Here is an 18,620-nt window from a genome sequence, read left to right as displayed (position 1 = left end):
TTCTCATGACATCATTAAATCCCTGAATAAATTTATTATGCTCGAAATTCTAAAGTTCAAAAAGGTTGCAGCAAAAGTAATAAACTGCGTTTTTTGAAACTGAATAAATTAACCAATTTCTATTCAATATGTATATTTTTTTATAATATTAATAAAAAAAAAACTTAGCACAAAACACAATTTTTACAATGAATATTCCATGTATAAATTTACTAACTTAAATAAAAATTAATATTAAAAGAAAATGTCGAATTATTAAAAATATATATACTAATTTCTTTAGCGAAATATCTAAAAGCATGAAAATTTAATTTTTTCATGACAGTTTAACAAAATTAAAAAATAAGAAACATATTACATTAAATGTATGAGAAAAGAATGAATAATTTACCTTAGGTCTTAGTTCAAATTCAAATTTACTTCTTGTTATTACTGATGCACTGCACTTTACTGTCCTATTTCTAATTATTGATACCTTTTTGATTAGTGATACAATAGAGTACGCACACCAGTGGTTGCCAAAGCGGTTGATATTGACCCCCCCAGTGGTCGATATAACATTGTTAGGGGTCGATTCGGGCTCAGGGGTAGATTGGGGGTCGATAGAAAAATATAAGACATCATTGTATGGGTAATATTTAATTCGGTTAACTTGGATTACCTCCATCCTGAATGACAATGCAATTAAGAGTGAATCTTGGGAACAGTGACATGAATGGGACTTGTAAGATGGAGCAAGGTCATGAAAATAGTTACGGAGGCCAATCAAGTAGGCCAAAATGACGTACTTACCAATAAACGAATGTCGGTGGTTCCCACCCGGCCGGCATGTACATGGTTGAAGCTGGTTTCAGTCATGTTAATTCCATTTTAACAAAACAAAGGAATAAGCTAGATATAGAATTCCGTGGCGATTTAAGGCTGAAACTTCTAATTTTGAACTCAACATTTCTAATCTTGTCAAGAGTCACGAAGCACACCCTTCACATTGACAACATTAGTAAATTGTATACTAAGTTAATAAAAGTCTTATTTTCATTATTTAAATGAAGTGGGATGTTAAATCCCACATTATTTCAAAACCGAATAAGAAACTCAAAGATCGGAATCAAAGAGTTTCATGCTGAATCTGGGATTTAATATCCCCTTCATTTAAATAATGTTACATTGCCGAAGTGAAGCCCATTGGCTCTTTTATTTAAGTCTTATTTTCATATATATAAGGAAGATTGTATTATTGTTATTTTGTTATCTAAATTAAATTTTATATTTTACATATTATTTATCCCTCCTATCAAATATGTAATGTTACGAAGGACGTCAAAAACAAAAACGTATCCCTTTGATGTTAAGTCAATAAATAATATATACTATATTATACATACAATAAACACTGTAACTATAAAATAAATAATCTAAAAACTCACATAAGTGTCTTTTTTGCATGTCCTATTATAATTATGTAATAGTAAAATAGAGGGGGATCGATAAAAAGTCGAGAAACTCTTGAAGGGGTCGACGGTCAAAGAAGTTTGGTGACCCCTGATGTACACCGTAGCAGCAGAACATGGAATAAAGTTAATAACTGCAGCAGAATTTCTTATATATGTAATTAGAGCAAATGCCAGTTTGAACAAGAATAAACAAACTGAAATGCGCATCATCCTGTAAACAGTAAACTCACCAAAGTTCAAGTTTTTACTTGTTTACGCTAAACTACCTTGTTAGAACTAGGATCAGAATAAAATAAGATCATCTTAACACTTGGGCACTCGCATCTGATCTGACAGATACATGCTAATTGTTAATTTTAATATTCTTTAATCTATCTATTGCAGCGATTTTCAACCGCTGTGCTGTGGCACAACAATGTGCCGCAAGAGGTCTTCGGGTGTGCTGCGAGATTTGTGAAATCAAATTAATTGAAAGAAATAATGTTATAATTTGTGCATTTATTCCCTTGAAGCTCCCAAAAAGAATAAGTAATTACTATTATTACTTATCCTTAATTAATAATTAGTCTAGGTGTACCATATTATAAAAAAAGGTTGAAAATCACTGATCTATTGTATAGGTTGAAGGTCATGAGTAGCTGCGCATGAGTATATTACGAGTTGGTTTAACATGTGTTATGCAAAGATTTGTGTTATTTGACCCTGCGGAGATCCTGGCAGATCTGACAGGTACTTGCTAATTGACATAGATATTTTATTGAAGGTCATGACTAGCTGCGTGTGCGTATGTTATGAGTGATATTCCCCACTGCTTTTTTTTTTTTTTTTTTTGCTATCAGTTTGGTTGAACATGTTTTTTGGAAAGGTTTGTGATATTTGACAGTAAATTGTATCTGAGAGATACCGTGAGCTCCAATGTCAGTATAGCTCATAAATATAAATATAAATGCTCAGATTCATATTCTGAACAACAATGTGAAAATACGGCGTAGAATATTTATTAGAAATCTCGTAAATGCAGTTAGTGTCAGAACAAATGAAAAGGCGTTCAGAAATCTCTACAGTGTGAATAGGCCTTTACACCTGAAACTTCATCAATTTCAGACACAATTTGAAGGAAATTCTAATGACGACGTAGATATGGTTCCCTCGACAAACAGAAAAAGAAGTCTTATATGCTATGCATCCAATTTGAGTCGCTTATCAAAATATTTTTATAAGCATTGTAAAAAGTATTTATGCCTTCAGCATAGCAGAATTGTTTGTGATGACTGTTATGACAGTTCTGTAAATCCAACTATTGAAGATTCTGATTAATTAATGTTAAATGCACTTGTTTAATTTTATTTTCTTTCATTATCGACGTTTGCATTATTTTGTAACAAAAATTGTTATTCTTTATATTTCTTTGTTTCAATAATTTCTAGATTGTAACTGAAAATAAATAAACCATCAAGTATTACAGAAATAGAGAGCCAAAGGCTTATTTTTATCATACATGTCCTCTAGATTACAGTGCTTCCCAAACTTCTGGATGTCAGCCCCTTTGGAAAAATTAAAATATATCACGACTCCCCTCGGAAAAAAATCGTAATATAGACATATTATTATATTTATATTCAATACAAAACATACACAACAAATATTGCAAAAATCAAATGCAAATATTACATTTTTAGCATGTTACATACACATTTGACATGCACATTATCTCGTATTTTTATATAGATAGATTTATTGTTATTGTACATTTGCAGTACAAGCACATGAAACATAAAACGATTAGTAATAAAGAAAGAATTAAAAACATAAAAGAAGTTTAACAACAATTTAATGTGATGGATGTGTTTCAATACTGCTGCATCAATATCAAGTGAAATATTTGAAACTGCAATTCTTAGATTTCTGCTTTGAAATGAAACATATGAATAAGCATATATTTACTAATATCCATTAAGCGCCGAAATATGCAGGAAACAAAATTTGTTAACTCGCACCAGTGTGCGAGTTTTTTTGCTATTTTTATATAAAAAAAATAGCAAAAAATAAATAATAAAAATTAAATAAGTTTCTTTTAAGATAAAAAGAATCTACTTAGTCTTAAAAGATTTCAAATTTGTTTTCTTTATTTCACAGCTCCCCTCAACAAACCTATATTCCCCAAGAGGGCAGCAGCCCACAGTTTGGGAAGCGCTGCTCTAGAAGATGTGCTTTACATTTATGGAAAATACTAAGGAAAGAGTTCTGGAGCTTGCTCCACCTTTACTATGAGTTGCCCATAAGGCACTACTTATGCTTGCATCCGCCGAAACTTTTCGTTTCTATATATTCGGCACTACTTATGCTTGCATCTACTGAAACTTTTAGTTTCTATATATTTGGCACTACTTATGCTTGCATCTACCAAAACTTTTAGTTTCTATATATTTGGCACTACTTATGCTTGCATCTACCAAAACTTTTAGTTTCTATATATTTGGCACTACTTATGCTTGCATCAACCGAAACTTTTAGTTTCTATATATTTGGCACTACTTATGCTTGCATCTGCCAAAACTTATAGTTTCTATATATTTGGCACGAAACTCTTGTAGTTTCTATATTCGGCTATGAAATAATGTTGGATTCAATATTCACTTAATTTGTACCATCATGTATTATGTTTGCGGTGTTTTTTCTTTATGCTTTTTGCATTTTAGCACATACTAGTAATGAATGTATCTCTCAGGTATACGCGTCATACACTGCAAAATTACTGCTGCAAGCTCTCGCTTGTTAAGGAATAATAACAAATAAGTGATTATAAATAATTTGTTTAAGACAAATCTATAAAATATAATTAAAATTTAAACAAAAATGTAATTTATTTTGATATAATTAATGAATAATATTTTTTAAGTATTTCCTCCTTGCCTGAAATCTTTGGCGCCTTTACTATCCTGGCACCTGTGTGCGTTGCACACATTGCACACTGTGTTGGCACCCTCCTATTGGGAAGGGCGTGTTGTTTTTTGTGTGGGAGGTATATATGCAAAACCTTTTAATGTCTTTTTTTTGTAAAGTGAAATCAGGGGTGCCAGTTATACGCAAGGGCAAGTTATATTCGACGGTAAGCGTTCGCCAACAAGTCGACATCCTTCTGCTGCTTTCCCCGCAATGCTGACTTCTATGGTGGGTTACAATGCATAAATATTTTTCTCACTACCGTTTTTTTTTTTTTTTTTTTCCTCGAACCAACATCATTGAAATCAATTTAATAATACAGTAATCAATTTTATATTGAATAATATAAATTTTTGGGGATCAGAATAGGATATGTCAATGAAACTTACCAGAAGTTAATTTAATGATATTGGCCTGAGGAAACTACAATATTATAGCATTAATCCTGTGATTGATAACTAATTTAAATGCGTACTTTTATATTTGTCAACATGCTACACTGTATACATTAAGTGTATTAATATTCTTTATGATTATGCCATAATTAATTATTAATACTTATTTACTAAAATAAATAGCCAAAAGGCTTCACGTCGGCAATACAAAATTATATAAATTAAGTGGATATTAAATTCAATATTATTTCAAAGCTGATTACAGAAACTATAGACGTTTCTTGCAAAATTTGACCAGAGATCATATGGGAATACACTCACCACCATACTACGAGTTGCCCTAGCCACTAGAGCAACTGGTAGTATTGCAGCGAGTGTATTCCTGTAAGTTCGCTGGTCAAATTTCCCACAAAAATTCTATAGTTACTGTAGTCAGATTTGAAATAATGTTGGATTTAATATTCCACTTAATTTATATAATATTAATACTTATGTTAGTTTAATGTATGAACTTAAAAAAAAAATGAGAACTTGGTATTTACGAGTAAGTTTGTTGGGACTGAGCCCTCTAATACAATAAGAATAAATAAAAATACAGTCTTATAGAAAAAGATTGAGAACGACTGATCCTAGGATTCCCTGACTTTTCCCTTTTCTAATCACAAGTGCGTTCAGTAGGCAGAAATAAGCAGCGGCAAGTGCATTATTGTTGCATATGTGCACTGTTTTGTTTTTGCTAGTGTAAATGGGAATTATGAAGATGATTTAATTTAGGCATATAATAAAATGTTGATTTTTTTGAAACCATAAAAAATGCCTTTGATTTAAGTTGTGAATTATTTTGTTACAGTTCTATTGAACATGGCTGGCGAAAATAAAAAACGAGAATTATCACACTCAAGCAGTAGAAGTTCCAAAACTGGTGGACTGAAGAGTATGGCATGATTAATAAAGCAATATGCGTTTTGTTTTATGTTCCGGGACAGTTGTGTGCAGAACGTCGTCAGTAAAATGGCATTATGAGACAAACCATAATTCACTCCTTGAGAAAAGCAAGGACGAACAGAAAGAATTTATTGCTCGGGCAATTGAAAATAGGAATATCCAGTCAACAACCCTAATGAAATTTATTGGCAGTTGTTCAGATATAACTGCTGCTAGTTTTTTTGTCTCAAATGTAATTGCCAAACACTGGAAACCTTTTAGTGATGGGGAATATATAAAAGAAATATTGTTAAAATGCGCACTAATTCTTTTTGAAGATTTTGAAAACAAGGAAAAATTATTCAAAGAATAAAAGATATGCCTTTGGCTAGAAACACGGTGAAAGATAGAATCATAGAAATGGCTAAAATATAACTCATCAGCAAAAAATAGATAAAAATCTTCTGGTTTAATTTCTCTTTGTCTTGGTGTGAGTACTGACATAACTGGATCTGCTCGTTTTGCAATTTTTATTCATTATTGTGTTGGGAATAACATCAAAGAAATTTAACACCATTAGCAACAACAAAAGGAATAGATATTTGCAACAGTTGTAAATGCACTTGCTGAAAGAGATATAGATCCCTCCAAAATTGTATCAGTAACTACTGATGGTGCTCGCAATATAACTGGAGAAGAAAATTGGTTCGTCAATTTATTTACCAAACGTATTGGACATTCAGTTCTGGATTTTCATTGTATTATACATCAGCAGGTTTTATGCGCAAAGGCTAGTTTCAAGTCACTGGAAGATATTATGAGCATTGTAACAAAATTGGTCAATTTTATATCGGCACGTGCTTTAAATAAACGAAAATTTATAGAATTATCAAGTGAGGTAAACTCGGTGTACAATGGTTTACTTATGTACAATTACCAACATCTGATGGTTAAGTCGTGGGAAAGTTCTTCAAAGATTTGTTGAGTGTTTAGATGAAGTCGGACTTTTTTTTACATAATGAGAAAATCATTGAAAATTACAATCAATTAATGAACTTCGAATGGATTTCGAAATTGTTTTTTACTAATTTGTGTTTGCATTTAAATGAATTAAATGTTAAACTGCAATTAAATCAAAAATGACAATTATTGTCATGTTTGATTTAATCAAAGCATTCGAAGCTAAATTACCAATTTTTAATTGTGATGTTATTTCTGATATTTTCCAAATACAAAAAAATTCTTTGCAGATCTAGAATCCCATGAAAAAACAGATCAAGTTAAATTGACAAAAGAATTTTCTACAGTTATTCAGTCGATAATCAACGAATTTTCTTCAAGATTTACGCAGTTCAGGCAATTTGCAGAGACATCAAAATTTATTTTGCATCTGGACACAACATCAACAGATAAACTCAATTTGGAGATTTTCGAGTGGCTGAATTTGGAAGATATAGAAATGCAACTAATCAATTTTCAATCTAGTTCTATATGGAAACAAAATTTTGTCGATTTGAGAAATGACTTGGAAATAATGGAAAATGATCGATTATTGGGCACAATTAAAAAGGATGCAGAAGAGGAAATATTGAGAACTTGGAATGCCATTCCTGAAACCTTTTGTTGTTTAAAAAAACTAGTGATAGCTATATTATCAATTTTCTCCTCTATATATGCTTGTGAGTCATTATTTTTCAAAATGAATTTCATAAAAGACAGTTTAAGAAATAGAATGACTGATGAATCTAGTTCCACGTGTGTATTATTAAAAGTGACAAAATATGAATCTGACAAAGCATTTGGAATCTAATGTACAACAGCAAAAATCTCATTAATAAATTGATAAATTAATAAATTGATAATAGGTTGATATTGATTTGTATATGACAGTGTGTATGTCAAATTATGGATTCATTTTTATGAAATTCTATGCTCTTGTAAAATTAGTTATTTTTATTTGTTTTATTGTTTTTATAGTATATTAGTGTAGATTTTCATGTTTTTAGTTTTCTCACACCAAAAATTTAAAATATAGAACATGCAATTGATATAAAAAAAAAAAATAGAAGTAAAAGATCATAATTGTAGTAGGTTCTAATAACTAGCGATAAATTCAGTATGGATTTGAATGGGTTATTGGAAGAAGCGAGAGTGAAGATTTAGAAAGCGAAAATCATAAGTACATTACCTCGATATGATAAAAGTGAATTAAGGAGGACTGTTATTGAAACGATTCAAAGCGTAGGCTGTGTAGAAGCAATGGATGTGAGGTTTAAAAATAACAATAGTGAATTTGAAGGAAGGTTAGATTTGTGTAAGAGAGACAGCCCACACATGAATGCGTTTAGTATCAGGAATTTTGAAAACTAATAATTGGTGTGAGACATAACACAGAGAATCAGGAAAACTTAATTACGATTGGTGAAATGGTGAGAATCTGTGTGTAAGAGCAACAGTGTTGTGTAACTTTGTTAATAATGGGAATGGACCATATCATAGAAATGATTACAATGAGAGAATGATTTCTATTTTGTGTTCATCTGGTTCGAATCCATCAAGAATGTGAGGTATCAATACATTGATACCTCAGATTGTAGGCATTAATGATACCTGACTATCAGAAACAGACATACTAACTGATATCGAATGTAAAGGATACAGTATTTTTAGGAAAAATAGAAAGGAGAGGAGGAGTGTGCTGCTAGTTATATTGGATAACTTAAATCCAGTTAGTGTTATTACCTATGACTGTAATACTAGTAACAGTTTTTCATCTGACAGTGAGTTTGAAGTCACTTGGTGTGAGGTGGTGGTTAACAAGATCAGATACATAGTGGGGTGTTGTTACAGACTTAGTGGATCAGTTGTTAGCGACAACTGATACACTTGTTAGTTCCTTCCTCAGTCACCTCAATAGTCTACATCCAAGAATCCAGTTTACGATGGAAAGGAAAATAACAATAGTTTTGCCCTTCCTAGACACCTTAGTAACACACCTTCCTAATGGTAGCCTTTCTTTCTCTGTATATGGAAAACCTACTCATACAGGCAGATACATTCACAAACTCTCCCACCACCACCCCTCTCAGCAATATGGCATTATTAAAACTCTTACCAATAGAGCCCACAATCTTTGTTCCAGTGAAACTGCCCTTTAAACCGAATTCAAACACATACACAACACCTTTCTTTCCAGTGGCTACAGTGATTACAGAATTAAAAAAATAATCAAGTCCTTCCCCATTCCCCGACCATCTCTTCAGAAGAACTTCAGAAATGCCATCACCATACCCTACATTCGTGGTACATCAGAAAAAATAGCCAGATCATTAAAAAAGTACACCCTCCATACAGCTTTTAAGCCCCACCGTAAACTTGCTGCCCTTATCCATTCCACCAAAGACCAGCTCTGTCCTCTCAGTTGCTGGAGTATATAGAATACCTTATGCCTGTAAACTGGCTTATTTCGGACAGACAGGTCAGCAACCATCCGGTTAGAAGAACACAAGTCATGCATCTGCAATCACGATTATAGTCAATCTGGCCTTGCAGATCATATTTTGGATACCCACAGGATCTGGAAAAAAAACACCATGCTCCACCATAGTATATTCAAAAAAGAAAAACTATTCTTTGCATCTGCACTCAAGAATCAACCGAATTTAAATAAATACAGTTGCATTAAATTTTCCAAAATTTGGGAAACATTAATTATCAGAGATCCCTCTTTACATCCTAAGTCACCTGCAAATGCCCATAGAGGGTGCCTCCTAGATAGGAGTTTAGTTTTCATTCACTATTGTATTGTTTTGTGTGTGTGTTGTTACAAAAATTTTTTTGTAATTCCTGAAGATGTCTCTGTGACAGAGATGAAATATTGGAAGTATTAAAATTAGTTTTAATCCTTTCTCAGTGCTGATAATATTCCATTAAACCTCTGACATGAATAATGTTACTACTAAGTTAGACAAGATGAATGGATACACCATGATACTTTTGGATCTTCCTAACGCTTTTGACAGAATACAGCATGGAAGACTGTTGTATAAATTGGAGAATTTGGATTTGGATTATAAAATATTAGCATGGATAAAAGGATGGCTGACTGAGAGATATCAAAAAGTGGTATACGGGGGATGTGAGTGCAAGATTTAAGTTAACCAGTGGTGTACCACAAGAATCGATCATTGGTCAGAAAGACCTGGGTTCGCTTCCCATGATGTGTGGAACCTTTATCTGGTCTCATACGGAGGTAGAGGATTTTTTTCATCTGGAAACTCATGTTTTTTTGTCCCTCAGAATAGGCAAACTGGTCTGTGAACACATACAGATCTACAGTCATAAAATACATACTTATTCCCTCATTAGGAGGACTCAACCAGTTCTCAGAGACAGTCAGGGAGGGATCTCCATACGAATAAATAAGTCATTGATCCACTGCACATTAATGACATTGGGAACGAATTGACAGGTGACATATAGCTATTTGCTGATGATGTGGGCATGGGAAAATGGCTCAATGTTAGTAATCTGGTTAGATTAGATATCTAGCGCTATATTTTATTGGTGGAATTATGCTAGAAGAAACTGATCAGGTTAGGGATCTTGAAGTTTTAGTAAATAGGAAGTTGAAGTTCAATGTCTATATAGCAAAGATGGCAAATATAACTCAGAGGATAATTCCAATGCTGAAACTAACTTTGAAATGTAAAGATAAAGGGGTCATTTGGACTATTGTGTGCAGGTCTGGTCTCCTGATTTCCACTGTGATTCTGATACAGTGGAGAGAGTGTAAAGGGCGGTCGGTGTTAAAAATGATATCAGGATTGTGGAATACTGATTATGAAGACAGACTGAGAATTTGTAGACTGCAGACACTAGCAAACAGAAGAAAGGGATAATAAAAGGGATAATATTTGTGCACAGATTTGGTATCCCAGATTCCAAGGGGATACAAAAGCTGTGGAAAATGTGCAGAGAAAAGTTACAAAGATATTATCCGGATTATGAGATTTAGATTATGAGGACAGATTATGAGTTTGTGGATTACAGACTGGTTAACAGAAGAAAGATGGGTGATATGATAGAGGTCTAGAAACCTTTGAATGGGTATTATAGAATATCAACTGATATAATTTTTTGTTATATGGAAGGTGGGGAAAGAACACAAGAGCATCCATGGAAGTTAATTTTGTTCACAGCCAAGAAAGGGGTAAGAGCTAGATTTTTCTCTCACAGATCAGTGGTTGAGTGGAATAGTTTGCCTTTAGGGGTAGTGAGTGCATCTAGTGTGAATGAATTTAAGGGGAAGATATGACAGCTGGTTTGAGGTGATTTACATCTTCCCTCGATGAGTACTTGACTCCCTGGAGGTCTCAGATAATAATAATATCATTGAGACTTGCAGACTTCTGAAAGGATCATACAGGATGTAAGTCGATGGAAGTTTTCATTTTTGGGATGCTTAAGGGTCAACGCTGTATAACTAAGAGGAGACCTCCACATAGCCTTTAAAGGAATGCGGAGAACCGACCAGAGCTTCTGACCTAATGTCCAATCCTTACCTTCTCGTGGTGCACCCTCTTGCGTATCTATTTGGATACTGAACGAAGGCGGATGGGCTGGCAATTTGGGATTTAGCCGACCAAATTGTATTCTTATTGGTTAAACCAAAATAAAAAATGATGGTACAACATGACAAAATTTCATGCCGGCTGGGGCGTCTTGAAATGTGGAAAGGCAGCAGGAGTAGACGATATTCGACCAGAAATGCTGAAGTACGGTGGTATAAAAGTCTTACAGTGGCTGCGCTGCATAGTTCAGAAAGCCTGGACAGAGGGACGAATTCCCGATGATTGGAGTAGAGCTCTCGTAGTACCCATATATAAAAAGGGAAATAAAACTGAATGTGAGAATTACAGAATTATTTCCCTACTGAGTGTTCCTGGCAAGATCTATGCAAGTATACTTGAGAAACGGTTGAGAAGAATTGTGGAAGAAAAGCTTGGTGAAGAACAAGCTGGATTCAGGCCAAATAGAGGCTGTCAGGATCAGATCTTCACTTTACGACAAATAGTCGAGAAAGCATGGGAATACAACAAAGATCTGTATTTAAGTTTTGTCGATTTGGAAAAGGCATATGACAAGGTGCCAAGAGAGAAGCTATTCAATATGCTGCAGTTATATGGTGTCAATGGGGCATTATATCAAGCAATACTTAGTCTTTATTTGAGTTGTAAGTCAACAGTTAGAATTGAAGGAAGTACAGGAAGATGGTTTAATGTTAAATCTGGTGTGAGACAAGGATATGCATTATCCCCTCTGTTATTCATTATCTATATGGATCACATTATGAAGGAATGTGGTATTAAACATGATATCAAAATTGGAGATGTTAATGTCAGCTCTTTGCTTTATGTGGACGATGTTATACTTCTAAATAAATCCACTACAAGTCTGCAAGATTCTCTGACTAAATTGAATAGCTGTTGTAATAGATATGGTATGAAGGTCAGCAATAAAAAGACAAAGACAATGAAAATAGGCAGAATCATTGAAAATGTCAACTGTGTTGTGAATGGAGACCCTGTGGAACAAGTAAAACATTTCAGCTATTTAGGCACGATTTTTACTGAAGATGGTAAATTAAATATAGAAATAGACAACAGAATCAGCAAAGCTGGTATGGTGGGAAGTCAATTGAATAAATTCATATGGAATAAGAAAGAAATTAGTCGGAACACTAAATTAGCTGTATACAAAACAATGTTCAAACCGGTTTTAACTTATGGATCTGAGAGCTGGGTCAGAAGTAAAACACTTGACCAAAGACTAGAGACAGCAGATATGAGAGTCCTGAGAAAGATTACGGGCGTGAACAGATGGCATCAATGGCAATATCATATTAAAAACGAGGATATTGCTATTGATGCCATCTGTTCACGCCTGTAATCTTTCTCAGGACTCTCATATCCAAGGATGAGAGTCATTCATTCTCAGCATCCAAGGATGCCCTATTGTCCTTTATCCATCTTCCATAAAATGAAAACTTATCATCATCATCAAATTCCTGCCATGTACCAACAAGGGGTGTACAGGATATGATAGTACTACATGAAAAAATTATATCATTACTAACTTCCTATGTACAATTTTCCTCCAAATCAGTCTGTTACTTGTCAAGACTCCAACATTACCCGATCTTATATTTCTATCATCTAAGCCACTTTGTACCGTATCAATCCACCTATATCTTGGTCTTCCTCTGGGTCGCTTTCCTGCCAACCTGGCAGAGAACACTTGTTTTGCTAATCTTTCCTCGCCCATTCTGTTTAGGTGACCTGAGATTAGCTCTGCTAACGCATTCCTGGATGCTGAGAATGAATGGCATCATTAAAGGGGTGAGAACTAGATTTTTTCTCATAGTGTTGGATGATGAGAATGGATTGCCATCGGATGTTGTGTATGCAAGTATTGTGAATGAATTGAAGAACAAGTATGACATCTGGCACGTGTAGCATGTGACCTCCCTCAATGGGTCCCTCACTCTCTGGAGGTCTCTCTTAATAATAATAATAATTTATCGATATGAATGCTGATCACTGTGTAACGCTAAAGTAAAGAATTGATGCTATCTGTTCAAGTCTCGGATTTTTCTAAGAACTCATATCTTTCTTTTCTAGTCTTTTATAGTGCTTTATTTCTAACCCAATTTTCAGATCCATACCTTAAAACTGCTTTGAATACAGTCGTGTATACTACTATAGTGTTTTATCTAATTTCTCTCTTATGCCATATAAATTTATTCAGCTGCCTCCCTACCATAATAGCTCTACTTATTCTGTTTATTTCCAGATTTATTTTACCACTTTCACTAAGAAACTGTGCCTAAATAGCTGAAATATTTTACTTGTTCTGTAGGCTCTCTATTCTCATAGGTTGGAAAACCAAGATGTAGATAAAGATTAAGGTTTCGAGTAATTTGGGAATAAAGGCACTCATCCCAGAAAGAATCATTTTTGGATCAGAGCAAGTATATGGATCAAAAGAGTGGAAGCAAGAATCAGACCATAGAAAAAAACAGGCATAGAAATCCTAATTACCATTGTAATGCCTTAAGATAGGTGACTGAGATTGGCTGGGTTGAAGGATGATCTGTAGGAAAAAAAAAACATGGACAAGGTATGGTCAGATTTGTTAAGAGGAGAGTGCTGTGTGTTTGGAGGGAGTTGTGGATGGAGTTTTGGGGAGAGAAAGAGAGAGAGCTGGTTAAAAGGTTCGTTGTATGGGAGAACGAGGACTACCTGATATCCTGCCAGGCAGGTGAAAGATTTGCATTCAATCCAGGAGATTTTTTCTTGGCACCTTGTCATGCATTTTCTAGATCTGCATACCTGAGAAGAAGTTAAGAAAAATTGTGGAAGACAAGCTTGGTTTATACCAAATAGAGGTTGTCAAGAACATAGTTTCACTTTACAATAAATAGTTGAGAATTCATGGGAATATAACAAGTTCTGTTACATAGTTTTGTAGATCTAGAAAAGGCATTTGACAAGATGCCAGAGAAAAGCTTTTCAAAATGATAATTATGTGGGGTAACTGGAGCATTATACAGAGCAGTTCATAGTCTGCATTTAAGTTGTAAGTCAGCGGTTAGAACTGAAAGAAATATAGAAATGTGGTTATGTAAAATCATATTTAAGGCAGGGGTGCACACTATCTTTACTCTTAATCATCATCTATATGGATCATAGTATGAAGGAGAGTGGCATTAAACCTGATATTAAAATTGGAGATATCAAATTTAGCTCTTTGCTGTATGCAGTTGATGTACTCCAAAACACATCCAATGCAATTCTCCAGAATATTCTGTAACTAAATTGAATAACAAATTTTGCATGAAAATAGGCTGATCTTGATATGCATGCTGAATGAGAACCTATGGAATCAATAAAAAATTTTCAGCTCTTTAGTCTCAGGTTTTTGGGTAGATGGCAAATTAAATATGGAAATAGACATGAGAATAAGCAAAGCTGCTATGATGGGGAGCCAGTTGAATAAATTTGTGTGGAATAAGAAAAATTAGCCAAAACACTAAACCTCAAGAAATATACAAGATGGTCTTCAAACTAGTTTTAACGTATGGGTCTGAGAGCTGGGTTCGAAATAAAACACTTGATCAAAGACTGGCAACCACAGATTTGAGAGAGTTCTGAGAAAAGTTGTGGGAGTGAATAAATGACATCAGTAGCAGAATAGTATTAAAAATGAAGGTATTAGGAAGAAACTTAATGTTATTAACATTTAAGAATGTGAGCTGGTCACTTAAACTGATTGAGAGAGGATAGGTTAGTAAATTAGATGCTTCATGTCAAGATAGCAGAAAAAACACCAAGATGGAAACCAAGGTTGAATTAGTTTGGTAGGATGGAACTAAAGTTCCATTCTACCAAACTAATTAATAAAATCTCAGAGCCATTGTTTTTTTTTTTTTTTTTTTTTTTTTTTTTTTTTTTTTTTTTTTTTTTTTAGTTCCATCCTACCAGACATTCCTACATTGCCATGTTTTTGTGTTGGATGGTGATGGAATTTTGTGTGCATATCTTCCCATGTGCATTGGTATCCTGCTGAATAACTGAGTTTGCTTTGCCTCATACACTTCTGGGAGCATGTCTAAAAATGGTCAAGATCTATTGGTTTCTAATTCAGTAATTAATTTGATTTGACAGTGATTGTTGTTTATGTGGATGACGTTCTTGTTTTTGATTTGTAGAACTGGTTGCTATAAGTCATGTTCCATGAGACTCAAATTACACAATGCTTTAAAAGCATCACAGTAACCAGAGGAAATAAATCTTACATTACCTCTATGATAAGTAAGTGAACAGGTCGATGACTAGGAAAGATGAACTCTTTCATAAAAAAAAAAAAAGTGACACTTCTTCGAATGTACAAAAGATTTAACAATAAAATTGGCTGAACCACTTTCAAGTTTAGGTAGATAATACTACTACTACTCTAGTAGTAGTATTATCTGTGATAATACTACTTTTTGAATCACAGATAATTTGATTCAAAAAGTGAGATTCAAACCCATCAGAATAGCTGATGGGTTTGAATCCCACTGTGGGCATGGATGTTCGTGAATGCCTTTAGGTGGTAGATGAATTTCACTGACTAGTGTGAAGCCACCATGCTTAACAGTGGCCTGATACTTGTATTTTTTTTATTTTATTTTATTTTTTTTTAAAAGAAAAATTATGTTTGGAATGTAAAGTATGGTTTCTGAAGCCTACTCACAGCAGTAATGTAGAATCAGTTTGCAACCTTTAGTGGATGAATTTTCATGTTTTGAAAACCCTAAGAATTAAGGAAATGTTACTCTTATCATATAGCTGTAACATAATTATCTTATTATTGTTAATTCTACACCTCAGTTAAAAGCAATTTTACAGCTATGCAAATAATTTTTTAGAACAAATGAAATTCTTTTTCATTTTATACATTTACTGATACGTAATACCAAGGAAATCAAATCAGTCAACTTGGTATTCTGTTGTCAGATACTATAGTATCTGACAACAGAATACCAACATGCTGTTCAACATGCAGTGAACTAGAATTATTTTGAAGTATTACATTTTGAAAGGAAATGGAAACTGATGTTATTGTACTGAATTTTATAGATAATGGGATTTATATTTCAGTTTTCAGAAGACAGCTCATTATACATCAAAGTATCTTCTTTCTTGTCTCAACTTCTTCAGCTGCATCCTCCTAATGGATTAGAAATGAGGGCATACTATTATGCAGTCCTTTTTGGTGACAAAAAGGAAAATCTGTGGTTCATTATAGCTGACGCCATTAAGTAAGTATTACACATTAGGTCTTTTCGTGCTGTTCTTAAGTAAGATTCATCTTTTGAACAATAGCGTACTGTTTCCAAATTAAAGGTGGAATACCTAAAATCTTACAAAGCCTTTCTCTTTTTATCAACAAGAGCAATCCACTTCATTGACTACTCCCTTGTTGATTTGCTTCACTATCATACAGATTATCTGTTTGCTATAGGTATCTCCAGCTCTCTTAGATGAACAAAATATCAGGAAAAGAAGAAGAGAAATTGAAACAAAAGAAAAATCATCCAGAAGTTATATGGTAAGCTCTACTCATCCTCACAATGTCACTCCAATGAAGTTAACCACAATCTGCTAAAAGAGATAGAATATGCAATCAATCAGATGAAGGTAGATAGAGCACCAAGGACAGGTGAAATAAGAATAAAAGATGTCAAGAGAGAAAATGTTCTTTATAAAGCTATCAACAAAGTTCACTTGGTACCTAAATGAAGGTAGAATATCTGAAGAATAGAAATCACCTCATCCATAAAGGAGAAAAAGAGAATATTGATAACTATAAGTTATCAATATTCTCTTTTTCTCCTTTATGGAATAAAGTCCCACCTTTATAAAATATTCACAGGAACCATACTAATGGAATTTTTAGTATGTTTGCTGCTGTTTGTACATAGTGGAAATAGCCTCAAAGAGCAAGCAGGATTTAAGAAAGGATTCTCCACAATAGATCCTATATACACAGTAAACCAGCTAGCTAAAAAATGCAGAGAATATTATTATTATTATGGGCGACTCCAGGGAGTCCTTAGGCTCATCAAGGGAGGCCCTAAACATCATGTCCACACAATTATACGACATTCTCGCAGTACCTATCATACTTTACCTTGAACTCACTCACCATCATAGCACCCACAACAGACTCTGCCAGCTTATTCCACTCATTTACCACTCTAAAAGTAAAGAACCCAGCTCTAACACCCCTGCTAACCACACTCTTGCCCAGCTTCTATAGGTGTCCCCTAGTTCTCCCACCACCAGTCCTCGTCTCAAAAATATCCTCTGAATTAATCCTATAGAAACCCTTTAGCAATTTGAATGTCTCAATCATATCTCCCCTTTTCCACCTATCAACTAATTTCTGCAACCCACAAATCTTCAACCTGTTCTCATATGGTTCATTCCATAGACCTGCTATCATCTTAGTCACTTGCCTCTGGATCCTCTCCATCAAGAAGGAACTAGGTGACCAAATCTGGGCACAGTAGTTGAGATGAGGTCTTGTTAAGGCTCGGTACAGAGGTACAATAACTTGCTTGTCTCTGCTTGTCAAGGTATTTTTCAACAACCAAGTGAGTTGATGAGCTGATTTAGCTACTTTTGCAATGTGTCCCCCCTAAACTTCATCTGCCTATCCACCAACACTCCCAAGTCCCTAGCCTCATCAATCTCCTGGAGTACAGTTCCACCAATGTGGTATACTGCTGCTAATCTTTTCACCCCAAAATGCATAACCTTACATTTTGTCACATTAAATTGACATCCATTCGTCCTGCAAGATTTTGACATCTTCTGCATTCACTATTGCCCTACCCAACTTTGCATTATCAGTGAACAAATGAACTGTTCCTCTTAGATCCTTCCCTATATTGTTAATGAACAAATTAAACATCAGTGGTCCAAGAACAGAACCCTGCGGCACACCATTTGTCACAGGCCGTCTTTTGCACTCTACTCCTGAATAAACTACTCTTTGATATCTCTCCATCAACCACCCACCTATCCATCTCACCAACCCTATATCTGTTCCCATATGTTGTAGTTTACGGATTAGAATTCCATGTGGTATCCTGTCAAATGCCTTTGCCAGGTCCAGCAGTATCATTGTAAAACCATTACCCTTATCCAGTTCAGCTGTCACTGTGTTATAAAACTTGAGCAAGTTACTGAGGCATGATCTACCCTTCACAAAGCCATGCTGTCCCCTGTACATTATCTCATTTTCATCAATCCATTCCTGTATTTTTCCCTTGACTATTTTCTCCAAGACC

General features: G+C 34.2%; 1 protein-coding gene across 2 annotated transcripts in view; it reads left to right on the top strand.

The window, feature by feature from the left end:
• The window catches only part of LOC150102038 (uncharacterized), a 266,372-nt gene that overhangs the window by 115,226 nt on the left and 132,526 nt on the right, over nucleotides 1–18,620 (top strand). For both annotated transcript variants that reach the window (XM_090400132.1, XM_090400133.1), the window contains exon 7: nucleotides 16,423–16,583. In XM_090400132.1, coding sequence (XP_090256258.1) covers nucleotides 16,423–16,583 — 161 coding nt within the window. The remainder of the gene's footprint in view (nucleotides 1–16,422; nucleotides 16,584–18,620) is intronic.

The sequence above is a fragment of the Typopeltis vanoorti genome, chromosome 11 (assembly GCF_054136105.1).
Source record: "Typopeltis vanoorti isolate ZY-2024b chromosome 11, IOZ_Tvanoo_1.0, whole genome shotgun sequence".
NCBI classification, from domain to species: domain Eukaryota; kingdom Metazoa; phylum Arthropoda; class Arachnida; order Uropygi; family Thelyphonidae; genus Typopeltis; species Typopeltis vanoorti.
This window is presented reverse-complemented; position numbering and strand designations above follow the sequence as displayed.